We start from the raw sequence: 17,032 nt of genomic DNA, 5'->3' as shown, positions 1-17,032 counted from the left end.
GATTTGATGCTAAGTGCTAACTCTACAATTTGAACATTTTCCTTTAAACTCTAATGCATTCTGTACATGTAGAGGTGTCATTTAATCTACAAGGCTCTTAACAAAAGGAAATCTTGACTTGAATCTTGAAAAATAAAAATAGAAAGCATGAGAGAGAGAGAGAGAGAGAGAGAGAGAGAGAGTGTTGATGCATCTAACAATGTGCTTCCATATTCTTTTTTTCAAGCATCATTTCAAGCATAAGGTTGGATCTACAAAATAAAGAATGATTGTTGTGAGTTGTGACGTTGTTACCTTCCTTAGTTGAATGGCAAATTAAATGTAATTTAATTGTTGGTCCGTGCTCTTCCAAATTGTTGGATGTACAAAATAAAGAATGACCAGTTTTGAAGTGTGAAGTGGGAGAAAATGGGCTTTTGCCCTTTTTTTTTTTTTTTTTTTAAAATTAGCATTTTGCCCCATATCCCAAATTAATTAAGGAAATGCTCCTCTTATAACTCGATTGTCCAAAAATCGAGTTTCAAAGCACCACTATAGGGTCCTTAAAATGTCACTATAGGGTCCTTAAAATGTCACTATAGGTATGGAGCGATCAAACTTAAAGCTTGAGTTCCAAAATGTCGCTATAGGGTCTTAAAACGTCACTACAAGAATCCTTAAAACACCACTATAGGACTCCAATTTTTTTTTTTTAATTTTTTTTTTCAGTTTGTTATAACTCAATTGTCCAAAGATCGAGTTTTAAACTGAAACCCGATTTTTAGAAAATCGAGTTTTTAAACAGGGGTATTTCTCTAATTAGTTTGAAAAATGGGCAAAATGCTAGAATTTTTTTTTTTTGAAAGGGGCATTTGCAGGGGCGGCGTTATATATATTTGAGGGTGGTCACAGGACTACCCTCAACTTGGAAAATAAATATATTTTATATCTTAAGAGAATGAAAATCTAAATTAATATAGGTTGTTGACCACCCTAGAAAAAAAACTTAAACATCCTAAATAAAAATTTTTCCATTAAAAATAAAATTTTACCTCTCCAAAATTTTGGTCCATTGAAAATTGAACCAAAAAATTGCAAGAAATTCTATGTTCATAATATGTCCTTAATATTTTCACAACAAATCTTAAGTGGTAGGTTATTACTAGCAGACAATTTTTTTTTTAATGATAAATAAATTAGAACTAGGAACTATTGTCAATTAAAATTTATTGTGAAAATATTGCGGACGTAGCATTTTTAAAAAATTGTCCAAACAAACAAATTAGCCTAAATCGAATGTTTAATTGTAATATTTTAAATTGTGTATTCACAAGGCATGTTTTAAAATTTCCATTTAAAAAAAATGCCTATTTTCCAATAGCTAGTCAGTTAGTAAGCACTTTAGTCTTTAATTGAATTTATTGGATTTATGTGATACATCTTGTACATACACATATGCACTAAAATAATACCTCAATACTTTATTGAACATGATTAATGTAACGATTTAATGCCTAAGTTGAATATTATGGATGAACTTGTAGTTTACCCTTTATTTTTTTGTTAGCAATATGGAAAAAATTCTTATAAGGAAATCACTTTTATTGCAAAATTTATCTTCTAAGCAAATTCTTATTCACTTAAATAATCTTCTTTTAGATTCTAAACTATGAGAAAATGTCTCATCTTTTCATCCTAATGATCAAGAGAAAATAAAAAGAGCATATTGACAAAGATGTTCTTGTCAACCTCTTAGCAATGATTTCCCTAAAAAAGAAATTAGTGGAGCATTACATTGATTTAATCCTGATTAGTTTAAAGAATACAAAATATTGGTTGGAACATATCATAAAAAAAATAAAAATAAAAATAAAAAAGATGCATTTTGTTTATGTTGTTACTTATTTAGGTAATATATTAGTAATTGAAAGGGAGTTCGGTAGTTTAATGATTATTTGGTTGTGTATATTAAAAAAGATGTAACTAATAACATTGATAATGAACCTATCATATAGCAATTTCAAAATATGAAAAACTTGTAAAAGGAAATTTTAAAACTTTATGTACTTGCGACTGTTTTTTTTATTTTTATTTTTTATTTTTTTAATGTCAATGTATTAAGTCTTATTTTTATTAAATTTTGTCTAATTTAAATTTCTTAATGACCACCCTCAGCAAAATTTCTAGAACTGCCACTGGGCATTTGTTCATTTTGGCCATGTGAAGTGTGAACCCATGACTATATCTTGATAAGTCAACATGCAATGTCTTCTCGTAAAGAAAAATGGTGGAGGATTTCCAGCGTTGGTCAAGATCCTTTCTCACGCAAAAGATTTTCTCTTTTCTGATGAAGTACATATATATTTTTTTTGGATGAAAAAGCAAATCTTCTCTTTGGTCTGACAGCATTGACCAACGGATGCAGGAATTACTGTGAACTGGGTTCGCAGCAAATCCTCCCCAAAGAAAAAGTTAACATCCAACGTGTAACCCCACCAAGTAGAAGGAAGTATCCCTCTCAATAAGAGCATTGCAAAATGATTGGTACTTCACCTAGTTCTCGTCCACAAATCTCTGGATTCCAAGAAACACTTACCCATTTCCTCGAGAAAAAGGAAGGAGTAGAAGAAGAAGAAGCAAGCTTGCACCAAGAAAACTCACAGGCTGAACGAAGGATGCTGGCGCTTCTAACAGGTATGTTAAGAAAAAATATTTGATATAAGATATATATATATATATATATATATATATATATATATATATATTTATATTTACGGGTGAATTTCAATAAACTGCCCGAGTTTAGCTCTTTGGTTATTCTCAGCCTCTCTTCTCTGATTTCCCTCTCAGACTCTGCTCTACTGAATGCTTACGTTCATGCTAAGTTCTTTGAATTCTTTTCAAAGTGATTACACTGGTATGAGCATGCAATTTGTGATTTTTTAGCTTTTTGTTTCACATTTTTTTGAAAATAATTAACTTCTAGTTCTTTATCATACATTTAATATAAAAATTACCCAAAATAATATTTTTTAATAAATATTGTACAAAAAAGTTACATAGTATACCCATACGGACACAAAATTACATAGTAAAAACACATGTCTAATTTGCACTAAAACATTACCTACAAAATAAGAACACTTTTCCATTAATCTACATCTTCTAAGTAACTATACATTTAAAAAAAAGAAAAAGAAAAATAAGTTAAATAACCCACATTGCTGCTGTTTTTTTCCTTAAAAAAAAACACCCAATGTTTATCTAAAAACAAAACTAAATATCAGAAAAAAAAAAAAAAAAAAACCCCTAAACTAAACTAAACTAAATAGATATATACACTTTTTTTTTTGATAAGTAGATACATCTTTAACTCCCACTAAAATGTTGCTTACAAAATAGGACCACTCTTCCGATGGTTTTCAAATTGCTTTTCTATTTTTTTTAAATGTTAATAATTTGCTTCTATTATAATTTGAAATTACTACATTTTTCAATCACAAAAATACCAAGGAGTGTGATGAGTGTTTTGTGTTTTGAATGAAATAATTTACTTATCACTCCCCTAAGTTTTTTTGTAATTGAAAAATGTAGTAATTCCAAATTATAATGGATTTAAATTATTAACTTTTACCTAAAAAAAAAAAAAAAATAGAAGAGCTCTGTGAGCACGCGTGTGAACACATGCTCAGAGGTTAGTAGTTTTCTAATTGGAGTGTTTTTTTTTTTTTTTTTCCTGTAAATTCAAAAGAAATAAGAAGATATTTGGTAAAAAAAAAAAAAAAAAAAAACAAAGACAAAAACAAACAAACGTGAGATCATGGTTTAAGGAAAGAAAATTCTATAAAAAAGAAAAAAAATTGAAAACTTTTTGTAGGCAATATTTTAATGGGAGTTAAAGATGTATTTTTATTAGGTTGTCATTTAGTTTTATCTGGATCTAGAGATGTGGGGGTATTTTGGAACCAAAAAATTGTCTAGTCCAAATAGGAGAAGTATTTTTAATCCTAAAAGATAGCCACTTAGTTCTATAATGTAGCCACTAAGTATACATCCTTAACAAAAAAAAAATTCAAATACCTAAATACCAAAATAAATAAATTTAAAAAATTCAAATACCTAAAAACCAAAATAAATAAATTAAATAGGAAAGGCTCTCACAATCTCAGCTCTCAGGTTGTTGTTGTTGTTGTTTTTTTTATTTTATTTTTTTTATTTATTTATTATTATTATTATTTTAATTGGAGTTATGTAGTTATATTTAATTAATTCTTAAAATAAAAAATTATAAGAAAGGCCGTCAACATTAGCATGTACTAAGTAATAGTATAGATAAAACAATGTTTTAAGCAAAAAAACACTAAGTGGTTATCTTTTAGGATTAAAAATACATCTTTAACTCCCACAATATTTTAAGTAATAGCATCTTTTAAGCAATGTTTTAGTGAGAGTTAGAGTTGTATTTTTACCGGATTGTCATTTAGTTTCATCTGATGTGGGGGTATTTTGGAACAAAAAAATTGTCCAATCCAAACAGGAGAAGTCCCTTAAATAATAGTATAAATAACAAATAAAATTAAATGAAGAATAAATTTATTTTTTGATGAACATGAGTGAAAATTTTATTCAGACTAGCAAAGACAATGCACTTAGTTCAGTAGGATCAAACAAACATGCAGCCAAGTAGACTATAAGCAAGCACAAATCTAAGAACACGAAAAATTACCTAGACATTAAATACATATTGATGAAATAAACTGAATAGATAGATAGAAATAATATTAATTATATTACCATTTGGGGAGTGATTTGTCTGCCTCATCAAGATATTTATTTATTTATTTTTCAAATTTTTGTTAATGTGGGTGTTCAGTGTTCTTGGAACACTTAAAAACTATTCTTTAAAGTATTTATGGTTCTTCAAGGAATCAAGCACCTGCCACAAGATATAATTTAAGCGGAAGAAAGTTTAAATCTATAATGTAGCATAATTATATATGCTCGTATTAGAAAAACTTATTTCAGTAATTTTTTTATTATAAATCTATTCCATATAATTATTAGTTTTCGTTTAAATCGTGGAGAAGTTTTTAACAGTTGGGCTTTCCTGGAGACGCGAAGGCTTGTTCAAGTGTTTCCAGAGCATGTGCGGAAATTATGGAATAATTGGGAGCTACGAGTGTTGGTTCTTGTCAGTCTCACCTTGCAACTATGTCTTCTTCACTTCGGCAGTCGCAGAAGATATAGTGTTAAAACTTGGTTAAGGGTCTTTCTCTGGCTTTCGTAACTAGGTGCTGATTCAGTGGCAACTGTTGCACTAGGTGTCATCTCTAATAATCAAGGAAATTGCAATGATTCCCAATTACAGAATGAGCTCATAGCATTCTGGGCACCGTTTCTGTTGTTGCACCTTGGCGGCCAGGACACAATTACGGCTTACGCAGTACAAGACAATGAATTGTGGTTAAGGCATTTGCTTGGACTAGTTGTTCAATCAGGAGTGGCACTCTACGTCTTTCTATCGTCTTGGAAGGTCAGTTGGCTGTCATTTTTAACTATTCCAATGTTTCTTGCTGGGTTTATCAAGTATGCCGAAAGGACATGGGTCTTGAAATCAGCAAATTATGATCCATTCCATAAGCTCTCGCGTTTTTTAATTGAGCGTGAAAGGGATGCAATTCCATTAGTAGATTTACCGAGAATGCTAGTTGATGCACCTCCTGATAAATTTAACACTGGAGCGGAAACACAAAGGGCTTCATTTCCATTGTTTGGAATTTTTAGATGTCTCTTTCTAAATCAGAAGGTCAACATGTATATTCGTCTTCAGGGAGATTACTCCAATCAATCAATATCAATATATTACTAAAAGCTGAAGCGTGGCATTTATAGCTGCTGAGCTCCTGTTGCGCCACCTCATCACCACGTCATTCGCCACATAATTAATATTTATTCCTATTTTTTTTACAAATATATATATATATATATATATATATATATATATATATATATATATATATAAATAGATTATTGACTTTACATATTCATCTTTGTCGATTTTAACATCTATATATATTTCTTTTTTATTTCCAATTTTCCTATAATTTTTTTTTTTTACATTCACTTATTTTTTTTTAAATATTTACATTTTCTTCAACCTTTCTTCTTCCCTCACCTTTTCATCCCCCCACTACCCTCTACTTTAATATTGCTATTCATCATTCTCTTCATCTTCCTTTATTTGTCTCTTCTTATCCCTTCCCTCTTACTATAAATTTGTCACTCTTTTCCATTCTTTGCATAATTTTCTCTCACAAAAAGGTTCTCTCTCTCCCTCTCTCTCTCTCTCTCTCTCTCTCTCTCTCTCAATGTTTTGGTGGATTTTTATTTTTTATTGCATCTTCGCTTTAGGTTGATAAAATTTTGTATTTTTAAGAACTCTAATTTATGTTGATACGGTTTAGTTTTGTGTTTTAAGTTATTATTATTATTATTATTATTATTTTGCTCTTTGATTGTTAAATTTTATTCGATTACATTATAAAAAATTAAAGATAGTAGATAAAAATAAAATAATATTCCATTACATAGCATAATTTGGATAATTTAGTGTTTATTGTTATATCTTTTAATTTTTCTTATTGTTTTCTTCTCTTCCATTTTACTCAATATTGAAATTCAACCACATCCTCCTTATCATTAAATTATTTATATTTTCTCTCTCTTTTTGTTTTAAAAAATAAAAAATGTAATATTTTACTTAAATTCAAATAAAAGAAAATTGTGCTCATCAAATTGTACTCTTTTTTTTTTTTTTTAACATTTACACTTTTTTCAACCTTTCTCATTCTCTTTACCTTTTCATCTCCCCAAAAATTCTACCTTGATATCACTCTTCCTCTTTCCTTTTATCTTCCTTTATTTTGTTTTTTTATATTATCATCCTCTTAATATAAATTTATCATTCACTCTTCTATTCTTTACATAATTTTATCTCACAGAAAAGTGGTTATTTCCCACTCTTTCTCCCTCAATTTTTTGGTAGATTTTTATTTTTATTTTTCTTACATCTCTATTTTAGCTTGATAAAGTTTTGTATTCTTTAGAGCTCTATTTTGGTTTATGGGATTTAGCTTTGTGTTTTAAGTTTTTTTATTTATTTTTTATGTCTTTGATTGTTAAATATTATCATATTTCATTATAAATAATTAAAAATAGTATATAAGAATGTACTATTATTATATTACATAGAATTATTTGGATAAATTCGTGTTTATTGTTATGTATTTTATTTTTATTTTTTTTCTCATATCATTTTATTTAACATTTAAATTCAACCACATCCCCCATATATATCATTAAATTATTTATATTTCCACTCCTTTTTTATTTTTAAAAATTTTAAATATAATATTTTGCCTAAATTAAATAAATAAAATTGTCCACATTAAGTGGAGTAATGATAGGGAAACACTCATTCTCACACCCAATGCATCAAAGGAAGAATGAAATACAAAACAAATCAAGTTAGAAACACTAAATTAAATTAAAAAAAAAAAAAACTAATAATGCATATTTAATGTCATAGAATCATCATCAAATTTTGGAAAACAATAGGTTGCCAATGGAGAGAGAGAGAGAGAGAGAGAGAGAGATGGTATAGAAAAAAAAACCAATACAAAGTAATAAAGAGTAGATAAAGAAAAAAAAAACCAAACGTCAATTAGTAATCGTTAATTGGAAAACAAAGAGGTTGTTAGGAGAAGTAAAAAATAAAATAGAGATTACCGTCTGGAGAACATTAAAAACTTTACAGTGTAGTAACATAAACCGTTTAATTCACTTAAAAAATTAAATCAACAATCAATAATTAAATACAATCATAGTACTAAATATATGATAATGGTAAGAAGCGTTACAAATGAGATCACTAAAAAAATATATAAAATTAATTAGCCACTATCATTATGGAGTAGTAGTCTATAATTTTACGCATCCAAAAAAGTGGAATATATAGAGTTTTTTTAAAGGTATGTGTAAAGATTCACTATATGCGTGTGTGTAAAGGTGTAAAAAAAAAAAAAAAAAAAAAAAAAAGGGTATATTTAAGGTTTTTGTTAACTTAAAAACTAATGAAAATCAAATGGTTAATAACTAAAATTATAGTATTAATAAAATATTTAATAAGACCATCCTAAAAAAATTACCGCGCGCAACGCGCGGGTATGCGACTAGTTTTCATAATTCTCAAACCGCCTGGAAGATGATTGAGGATGAACTTGGATATGCTTATGATGTTTGCTACACCAAGGCTCCTTTGTTTTTCACAGCTTGGGGTTTCCTCTTCCGTTTCTTCTCTTTTACTTCCATCCTTTTTGTGTTTGTGCTTTTCCTTATAAAAGAAAGGCACAAACACCCTCAGATAGATTTGATTATTACTTATTTATTGTTGGTTGGAGCTATTCTTATAGAGATATATGCTGTCATTTTATTGAGTGCCTCCAATTGGCCCTGGCCACGGTATGAAAATGGATGGTTAATAAAATGTATTAAGACACTATTTACTCCAATAAGAAATCGTTGTGAAAAATTGACTAGCAAACAAAGGTGGTCTAATTCAATGGGTCAACTCGATCTGCTTAGCTTTTGCCTCAAAGATACTCATGAAGAGACTCATGAGTCTCTTCAGGTTGGCCGTGGAACCCCAAAACTCTTTGCTAACTTTAGAGAGTGGGTCTTCAACCAAATGTTGCCAAAACTAAATGGAGAACTAGAGATGCTCTTGTATAGGACCTATAAGCAGGTCCCTCCTAAGTTGAAAGACTTGGTGTTCAACACGTTCCAGGAAAAGGTATGTTCCCACAGCAATGGGTTTTCCGAAGAGTACGACAAATACATAACAAATGGAACTGTAAGTGTGGAAACTTATCAAAGCATTATCATCTGGCACATTGCCACAGATCTCTGCTTTTACACAGATAGTGGTACGAATAAGCCTAATTTAAGTCGAGAAGTGAGCAAAGACATTTCAGATTACATGATGTATATTCTTGCGATGTGTCCTTTTGTATTATCAACAGGAAATGCAACACTCGGTTTTGAATACACTTGCACATTGGTTAAGCGTTTTGTTCGAGGGGAAAAGCTCTCCAGACAGCTGACTAAAGCCCAAGTTTGTGAAATGTTGATCTCAGAATATTATGCTTCAAGCAACGAGGTAGACAACTATTTGTTGAAAGACAATATGTTATGTATAGCAGTTCTACTTGCAAAAGAGCTGAATCAGAAGGATGGAAAGTGGGAGATATTGAGAAAGTTTTGGGTAGAAAACCTAGCTTATGTTGCAACTCTTTGTCAGGGAAATAATCATGCTCAACTACTCAGAAAAGGTGGGGAATTTCTTACGCACGTCTGGCTTTTGATAGAACATTTCAACCTCACAGAAAGTTTTCAAAAGTCACGAACAAGACCACAAGAGGAAGAAGCAAAGGTTAGTTTTGTTGTGAGCGATGATGAATCTGTTGTCAACATGGTTGTAGATACAGTTACTGTGTTAGAATCAGGTGGCAACGCAACTGGTTCTGTGTCTGAGTCTGGTTATGGACAGGGTTCGGGTAATAAATCTGCTGCAGTGTCAGGTGTGGATGCTAGCACCGCCTAAATGATGAGTAATTCTTAGGTACTCCCGAAATACGGAGAATGGTACTTCCTCATCTCACATTCATGGCGGGATCCACTCATTAAATTCAAAGTAGAGTTCATCATGAATGTGAGAAAATAGAATACCATTTCATTATACTTCGAGACTACCTAAGAATTTTTCCTAAAAGAACAATTAAGTGTACTTTAAAGGTGTACTTTGGTGCCAGCATACTCCTTAGTAAATAAATTACTGTATTAATTCATATCCTTAAGTCAAGCCAATGCTGGCTAAACTGTAGTGTTTTGGGGCTTGAGTGTTGTATAAAACATGTTGTGAGTCTTATGACATAAAAATCTTTAAAAAAAAAAGACAAATGATGTTGTTCTAAATAACTAGGTTGAATAAGATTGGAAGTGTTTCCAACTTATTATATGTGTTGCTTTAGTGTTGCAAAATCATTACTAGCCTGACAGTATGAGGGTTATTGGCTGAAGAGGTTTGTCTCCATGGTATTTTATGGCTTTCCATTAAAATTCAAGTTAAGAGTTATGATATCAAATAAAACGTAATATCATATGCTTGCAATTGACCAATTTGAAATTTTGAACAATTGCTATATGGTTGTAATTGAGTTTCTCTTTCTTCTACATGAGGTTCTGCTATTATTTTATTTATTAATTTATTTTCATGTTTGATTTGGTTCGATTTATAATAGCATCTACAAACAGTTTCTCGTGATCAAGTTCTCAATTTTAGGCACTAATTTCACTTCAAGACAAAAAGATATAGAAGTACTTGCCTTCTTTTAGTAAAGTGGGGTTTTGTCCTCCATTGCCTTCTAACTCAAGTACTTTGCTTTCGATTTCCAAGTACCTTGTAATTAAGATGCCACCACTAGCTAAGATGTGGTTCCACAATTTTGGACTTTAGTTTACAAATCCAACAAATTCTTTAATGAATCACATGGATAGATATATTTGAAATGAGATATTTGGATTTTACTTTTAAATTTAATTGACCTCAGTAATATATGGATTTCATTTTATTAATTCAGGGAGTTAAAATGATTAGATCTAAAATACTAGTTAAATCCATAACCTCACAAGTATTTTTGCTAGATCAAAATCTCCAAACCTTAAACCAATTTGTCTTGTTAATATATAAATTTATTAACAATTTATACTAGCAATTGTTCTTCAAATCTAAGCTTGGCCTAAAAATTTTCAACTCATGCGTGAAGTTGTTTAGGCACATCTCGAGAAATTCTTTATGTTCCTAAGTGGATATTTGGTAATATGTAAAAACTGGAATGGAGTGCTAGTCGTAGTGCAATGTAGTAAAATTCAAAATGGAATGGACGGTCCGATCGGTTTGAACTTGAATAATTGAATATTGAGCTTAGCTGGTCCGATACGTATAAATTCTAAATACCGTAAAATTTGAGCCTTTGATTCTTGGGTTGATTGTCTTCCACTTCTAGGAACAATTCTTGTCCATCAAGCTTAAACATCCCATTTGAATGATATATTGTGTTATAGGTTCTAAAAGTTTAGAACAATTAGCAAACAATGAGCACAAGTTTGTCTAGCTATAGATTCCTAAGTCTATAGGTATGATTAGACAATGATCAAGGTGTTACATGTCAGAACACAAGAACAAAGAAGCTACAGGTTTAGGAATTCGAAACATGCTAGATTCAACCGATCGAGACAAAGGCTTAGCCAATCAAGATGTGGTTCTGCAGAATTTTATGTTCAGCTCATTAGCCCAAACTTGTCCGTGTGAAGCCCAAATCATAATCTTCTTGTTGCAATAAATTAAGGACATTATAAACTAACCCTAGAAGTGGTTTTTTAAAGAGAGAAGATTGCATCTTGTGCCTCCAATTGTTGATCTAGGGTTTTGTACCCAGAGCTCTCTCAATTCTTCTACTGGTGTTATTCTTTGAAGAAACTCAAGATTCGGTGTAGTAGAAGTTATTGCCATCACTAGTTATCAAAGGGGCTAGAGATCTAAACCTTCAAAGGTGATCTTGGAGTCATAAACTAGGGAGTTTGTGTGCAACAAATTCATAATAGAAGAGTCCATAGATTCGGAGCTGCGTGTGGTCACATAAGTAAGTACTACAAGAGGTAGCATTAGATTTAAGGTTGAGTGACACAGGACAACCAGAACAAAATTGAAATAACGGAAAAGTAAAAGATATGACCTAAGAGTCAGCACCTAGGCCTTGCTTGGAGTCAGCACCAAGCGGGAAAACCATTAGGAGTCAGCACCTAGGATAGACCTGGAGTCAGTACCAAACCAAAATAAGACCAAACGGCCATTATTTTCATTCATTAAAATATCAACTATCTCCTCAAGGAGTACAATAGGTTGCTTATAAAGGATTGCTAAACCCTAGTTCTAATTGACTAGGAAACCCTAATTGCCTTATTACAAAAATAACCTTGCTTCCCAAATTAAAATACTAATAGCCTAATAAACTACTAGGACCTAAAACATAAAAATACAATTGACTTGCAAACATAAATAATATTAAATAATAATTTTCTTGCATCTCCCGCATCATTGAGTATATTGTAAAACTTCAATTCTATTATAAATTGTTGCCTTGTGAATTGTTTAAGTTAAATCATCCCTAGGTTTTTTACCTTAAAACTGGATTGTTTTATTGATTTTCTTGGGTCATCATATCGCTTGTATTCTTTACTTTATTGCTTTTGTGATATGATTGTCATTTGTTTAACCAAGATCTATTTTGTTTAACTTGGCCTATCCCAAAATACCAAACTACAGTTGAACTTTCGCTTCAATATCCAATTGAACTTGATCTTGTAGCAGGCTTCTTTCTTTGTTGCACAAATCTCCAATCTATGACTAATTCCTTTGCATGGATCCCAGTACGTTACTAACTCCAGCAACATAATTGATTGTTGTTGGCTGCAAAGTTTTTCACTTTATAAATGATGAAGATTAGGAAGCACTTGGTTACAAAACCCTAAAGTGTACTGGTTACAAAACCCTAAGGTGTGCAAACACAGTAACTTCTCATAGAGTATATGAATTCTGAGTCTCTGTTTCCATACTTGATGACTTTTAAAATAAGCCTCATATATGACTAGGGTTGTAGAGAGAAAATCCCTAATCATCCAAGTCATCATGGGTAGAATTTCAGATCTGAGATTTCTGAAATTGTAATTCTCGATAGATCGAGCTTGTGTCGAGCTTTTCCATTAATCCTCAATAGCAGCTTGTGTCCAACTTTAATGAAACAGTTTTTCTTCACTTATTTCTTGGATAAACTTTCGTGTCTTTAATGATACCACTTAATATGTTTGAACAAGTAAAGTAGGCAACTTAGATCTACCTAATTACAAGTAATGTACGTTTTGTCAAAGGATTAGTCAATTATATAAAAAATATGACCCTAACATATTTAATTGAATTAAGTAACAACTTGGTATTAAATTAGGTTAAACAATCTGAGTTTACAGGGGTCTAAATTTATAACACATTGCCCTTCCATACTTTTTGTGTTTGTGCTTTTATTTTTAAAAGAAAGGCACAAGCGCCCACAAATGGATTTTATTATTACTTACCTATTATTGGTAGGAGCTATTCTTATAGAGATATATGGTGTCATTTTACTGAGTGCCTCCGATTGGCCGTGGCCAGATCATGAAGGGTTAGTGACACACCTTCAGACACTATTTGCTCCCATAAGAAACCGTTGTGCAAATTGCAGAACTGACTACAAAAGAAAGGTGGTCTAATTCAATAGCTGAACTTAATTTGCTTAACTTGTGCCTCAAAGATAAGACTGATCAGGTTGGCTATGGAACCCCAAAACTTATTACCAACTTGAGAGATTGGGTCTTCAATCAAATATTGCCAAAACTAAATGGAGAACTAGAGATAATTTTGTATAGGTCTCTTCTGACTTGAAAGACACGGTGTACAAAACATTCGGGCAAAAATTTAGTTCAAATAGCGAAAGGTTTTCGGAAGACTACAACAACTACATCTCTTATGGAAGTGTAAATGTGGAAATTTTCTATAGTATTATCATCTGGCACATTGCCACAGATCTCTGCTTTTACACAGATAGTGGTGCGTATGAATCTACAAATAATTTACGGGAAGTGAGCAAGGATATATCAGATTATATGAGGTAAATTCTTGTGATGTGTCCCTTTGTATTATCAACATGAAATGCCATACTCAGTTTTGAAAACTCTCGCTCATCCGTTGAGGATATTTTTTCTAGAGAAAAAGCTCCCTAGATTGCCTAAAGCCGATTCTTGTGCAAGGTTGTTCTCAGAATATGTAGCTTCAAGCAATGAGGTAGACATGTATTTGTTGAAAGACTCTGTTATCTTTAGTAGCTTTACTCGCAAACAAATTAAGTCAAATGGATGGAAAGTGGGAGATATTAAGTAAGTTTTGGGTGGAGAACCTAGCTTATGTTGCAACTCTTTGTCAAAGAAATAATCATGCTCAACTACTAAGAAAAGGTGGGGGAGTTTCTTACTCACGTCTGGCTTTTGATAGAGCATTTTCACCTCACTGGGAGTTTTCAAAAGTCATGAACAAGACCACAAGAGGAATAACAAATGGCAAGTGTTAGAATATAAGCTCAATCGGCTTAGATCCAATTAATGTGAAAGCTTGGATTTGTGTTAAAAACACAAGAGCTGTTTAGACGCTAAATTAAAAGATTACAGCTCGGTTGATTTTACTCTAACTTAAACTAAGTGCTGAGTAGAGTAAATGCGAGGGAAAAAACAATAAAACTACTCTAAGCCATATTCATCAAATCACATTAGTAAAAAGAAAGTTAAAAGAGTAGGGAAGAGAAATGCAAACACAAGATAACACGCTGATGTGTTATCGAAGAGAAAACCGAAAAATTTGGTGAAAAACCTCTCCGCCGCCCTCCAAGCGGTAAATCGATCCATTAGACAATAAGTTGGGATACACGAATAACAAGAGACCCTCCAAGCCTAATTTACCTAGTGCACTTAAGCTTTCCAAGCTCTTACTCCAACAAGGCTTCTCGGAAACGTGTCATGTTTAGCTTTCCGGATCCTGCAATGCGCCCAATTGCATCTGCCAAAGCTTGGCTTCTTCCAATGCTTCCCAACAGCACCAAAACCTCACTTGACACTTAAAATGGGTGTGGTAAGTGTTTGGACTATCAACCTCTCAAGGATGTGGATATGGAGAGGTAGGAGTATGAGGAAAACCATAAAGGATTGTGTAGATGATTGTAGGTATACAATCTCTAACTCTCAAGTGTGTTTGCTAGGGTTTTCTCTTTGAAAAGTACTCCTTGCAATATGTGGGTAATGTGGGTATATATAGTGTGAGTGAAGACATGGTGGAGCAGATAAGCCAAAATAGCAAAACAGAATATTTTGCAGGTATCTCGCTGGAAAGCCTTACCCACGAGCTACTTGCGAAAACCAGCTGTCACCAGATTGTCATGACTTTTCACGGGAAGATTACTCGCGAGATACCCACGAAAACCACTCTTTCTTCAATGCAAGCTTGAGTCTTCACACTCTCTCTCACACACAACCCATACAAAGAAATCCCACATAAAATACAGGGTAAACATGATTGAACAAAATTACAATCAAATTTGGCACGGACACAAAATAGTTGTAAATAACAACTTTATAATCTCCCCCTTTGACTATTCCATGACAAAACACCTAAAACAGACTCTAGACTTTGACGCGAGTTTGGAAACAATGGCAAAACTCACTCACACTTAATCTAGAAGCTGTGAAGCACTTGCACGTATACACCTGTATCTTGAAACACTCACATACAAACAAAACTTTCATTAAGCTTATGACAAGTTGAATACAAGGTATGTATAGGAACAAGTAAAGTGCGATCGAGGTAATAAGCAAGATATGAGCTATAAAGCATAACTTGATCATACAGGAACAGTTATTAAAGAACAACTACAATGATCTTTTAACAAGTAAAAGATCATCTGGATATGTATTGCAATTAAGAGCAATGCAATAATCAATTGCATGTCCAAATACACAACCAATGCAAAACACCAAATTATTTGCATTAAGGATACAAGATCCAACAAAGGCACAAGTGTGAAGTACTAAAGATAATATATGCATTAATCTAAAAGTACTTTAAAAAGCTACAAAAGCAAAGATACATAAAACAAAGTACTAACTATAAACTGAAGTTTTAAACTAGAGTACTTTAAAGCTTTAAAAGAAAACAAAATATTGTGCTTTTGATCTTGATTTCCAATGCTCCCCCTTCAATCTAGCTTTTTCTCCCCCTATTATGGACCATCTCCCCCTTTTTGTCATGGAATAACTAGTCTTCATCTTCCTCTAACTTCCTTTGAATTTGATCCATTTGAGTTTGGAGATGTGAACTTCGTGTTGGAACGAATGTGTTGGGAGTACATGATAGATGCAAGTCCAGATAGCTTAGTGCTGATGTCTCGGATAGACGACATGATGTTGTCTAACTTCTCATCATAGGAATGAGAGCTAAAGCTTGAACTAGCATGAGGAGCATGACTCTCTTGCTTGGTCCCCTTCCGGGTGTGACTAATACTAGCATTGAGAGTGCAGATGTTGATTGGATTTGGTCATGGGAATGGTTTTTCATCTTCCAACGAATGAATGCCTTTGACTCAAAAGCCATAGCCTCTTATCCTTCACTAGCTTCAGAATTTTTTAGATAAGGCAACTGAAGGGAAGGCAATTCCTTGAGGCAGTCCCCTCAGCTGTTTTGCTTATGATGTGGAAGATATGAGAGTAGATGTCAATCTCTTCATCATTGACCAGGTCATGAAGAAATAAGGCCTGACCGAGATTCATGTAACTGGTGCTTGAGAGAGGATAGAGGTTGTGGAACATGATTGTTGTGAGAAGCCTTAATTCGGGTGATAGTGATGCAACACTCATAGCTTTTCCATTGGAAGAGAATTCCAAGTTCTCTCCTAGAGTTTCCCGAAGTAAATCTTGCTTGGGATCTAAGTCATCATACACCGGTGGCTTTGGAAACATAGGCCGGTTGATACGCAGTATGTCAGCAAGATAAGTGGGTGTCACTGTGAAGCTCTTTCCTTTAACCCAACATTTCAGCTCATCTCCATCGGAAATGGTATTTGCATAGAATTCCTTCACCATATTCTTGTACAGTTCATCAAAGCTTGATAGAAGAAAATTCCAATCCTTGGTGGCAAACCATTTTGGAATGCTTGTATCGAGAAGAGTTGCTTGCTCAACAGCCCTCTCAACCAACAAGGGGGTATCTTTGAAATATTTCTCATAGACTTGAAATGCAGCGTATAATCTGAACTTGTCAACATCATATAACCTTGTTGATGATCGTGTCCTTTTTGGCTTCGGG

General features: G+C 32.5%; 3 protein-coding genes across 3 annotated transcripts in view; all 3 read left to right on the top strand.

Annotated features, from left to right (window-relative positions):
* LOC126727450 (uncharacterized) overlaps nt 1-9,452 on the top strand; it is a 43,074-nt gene extending 33,622 nt beyond the window's left edge. The window contains exon 2 of the mRNA XM_050433125.1: nt 9,369-9,452. The gene's annotated coding sequence lies outside the window, so the exon portion shown is untranslated. The remainder of the gene's footprint in view (nt 1-9,368) is intronic.
* Nucleotides 2,440-5,898, top strand: LOC126727453 (uncharacterized). The gene is made up of 2 exons (XM_050433127.1): nt 2,440-2,673; nt 5,067-5,898. The coding sequence occupies exons 1-2, from the start codon at nt 2,517-2,519 to the stop codon at nt 5,264-5,266; spliced, it is 357 nt and encodes a 118-aa protein (XP_050289084.1). The 5' UTR covers nt 2,440-2,516; the 3' UTR covers nt 5,267-5,898.
* Nucleotides 8,243-9,640, top strand: LOC126728854 (uncharacterized). Its single transcript, XM_050434614.1, has one exon. The coding sequence runs from the start codon at nt 8,243-8,245 to the stop codon at nt 9,638-9,640; it is 1,398 nt and encodes a 465-aa protein (XP_050290571.1).
* Nucleotides 9,641-17,032: the final 7,392 nt, after the last annotated feature.

This window comes from Quercus robur, chromosome 5, assembly GCF_932294415.1.
Source record: "Quercus robur chromosome 5, dhQueRobu3.1, whole genome shotgun sequence".
NCBI classification, from domain to species: Eukaryota; Viridiplantae; Streptophyta; class Magnoliopsida; order Fagales; family Fagaceae; genus Quercus; species Quercus robur.
This window is presented reverse-complemented; position numbering and strand designations above follow the sequence as displayed.

Coding starts and splice junctions, on each gene's coding strand:
- LOC126727453 (XM_050433127.1), top strand. CDS start 2,517: ATGATTGGTACTTCACCTAGTTCTCGTCCACAAATCTCTGGATTCCAA. Junction 2,674..5,066: donor GATGCTGGCGCTTCTAACAG/GTATGTTAAGAA, acceptor ATCGTGGAGAAG/TTTTTAACAGTTGGGCTTTC.
- LOC126728854 (XM_050434614.1), top strand. CDS start 8,243: ATGATTGAGGATGAACTTGGATATGCTTATGATGTTTGCTACACCAAG.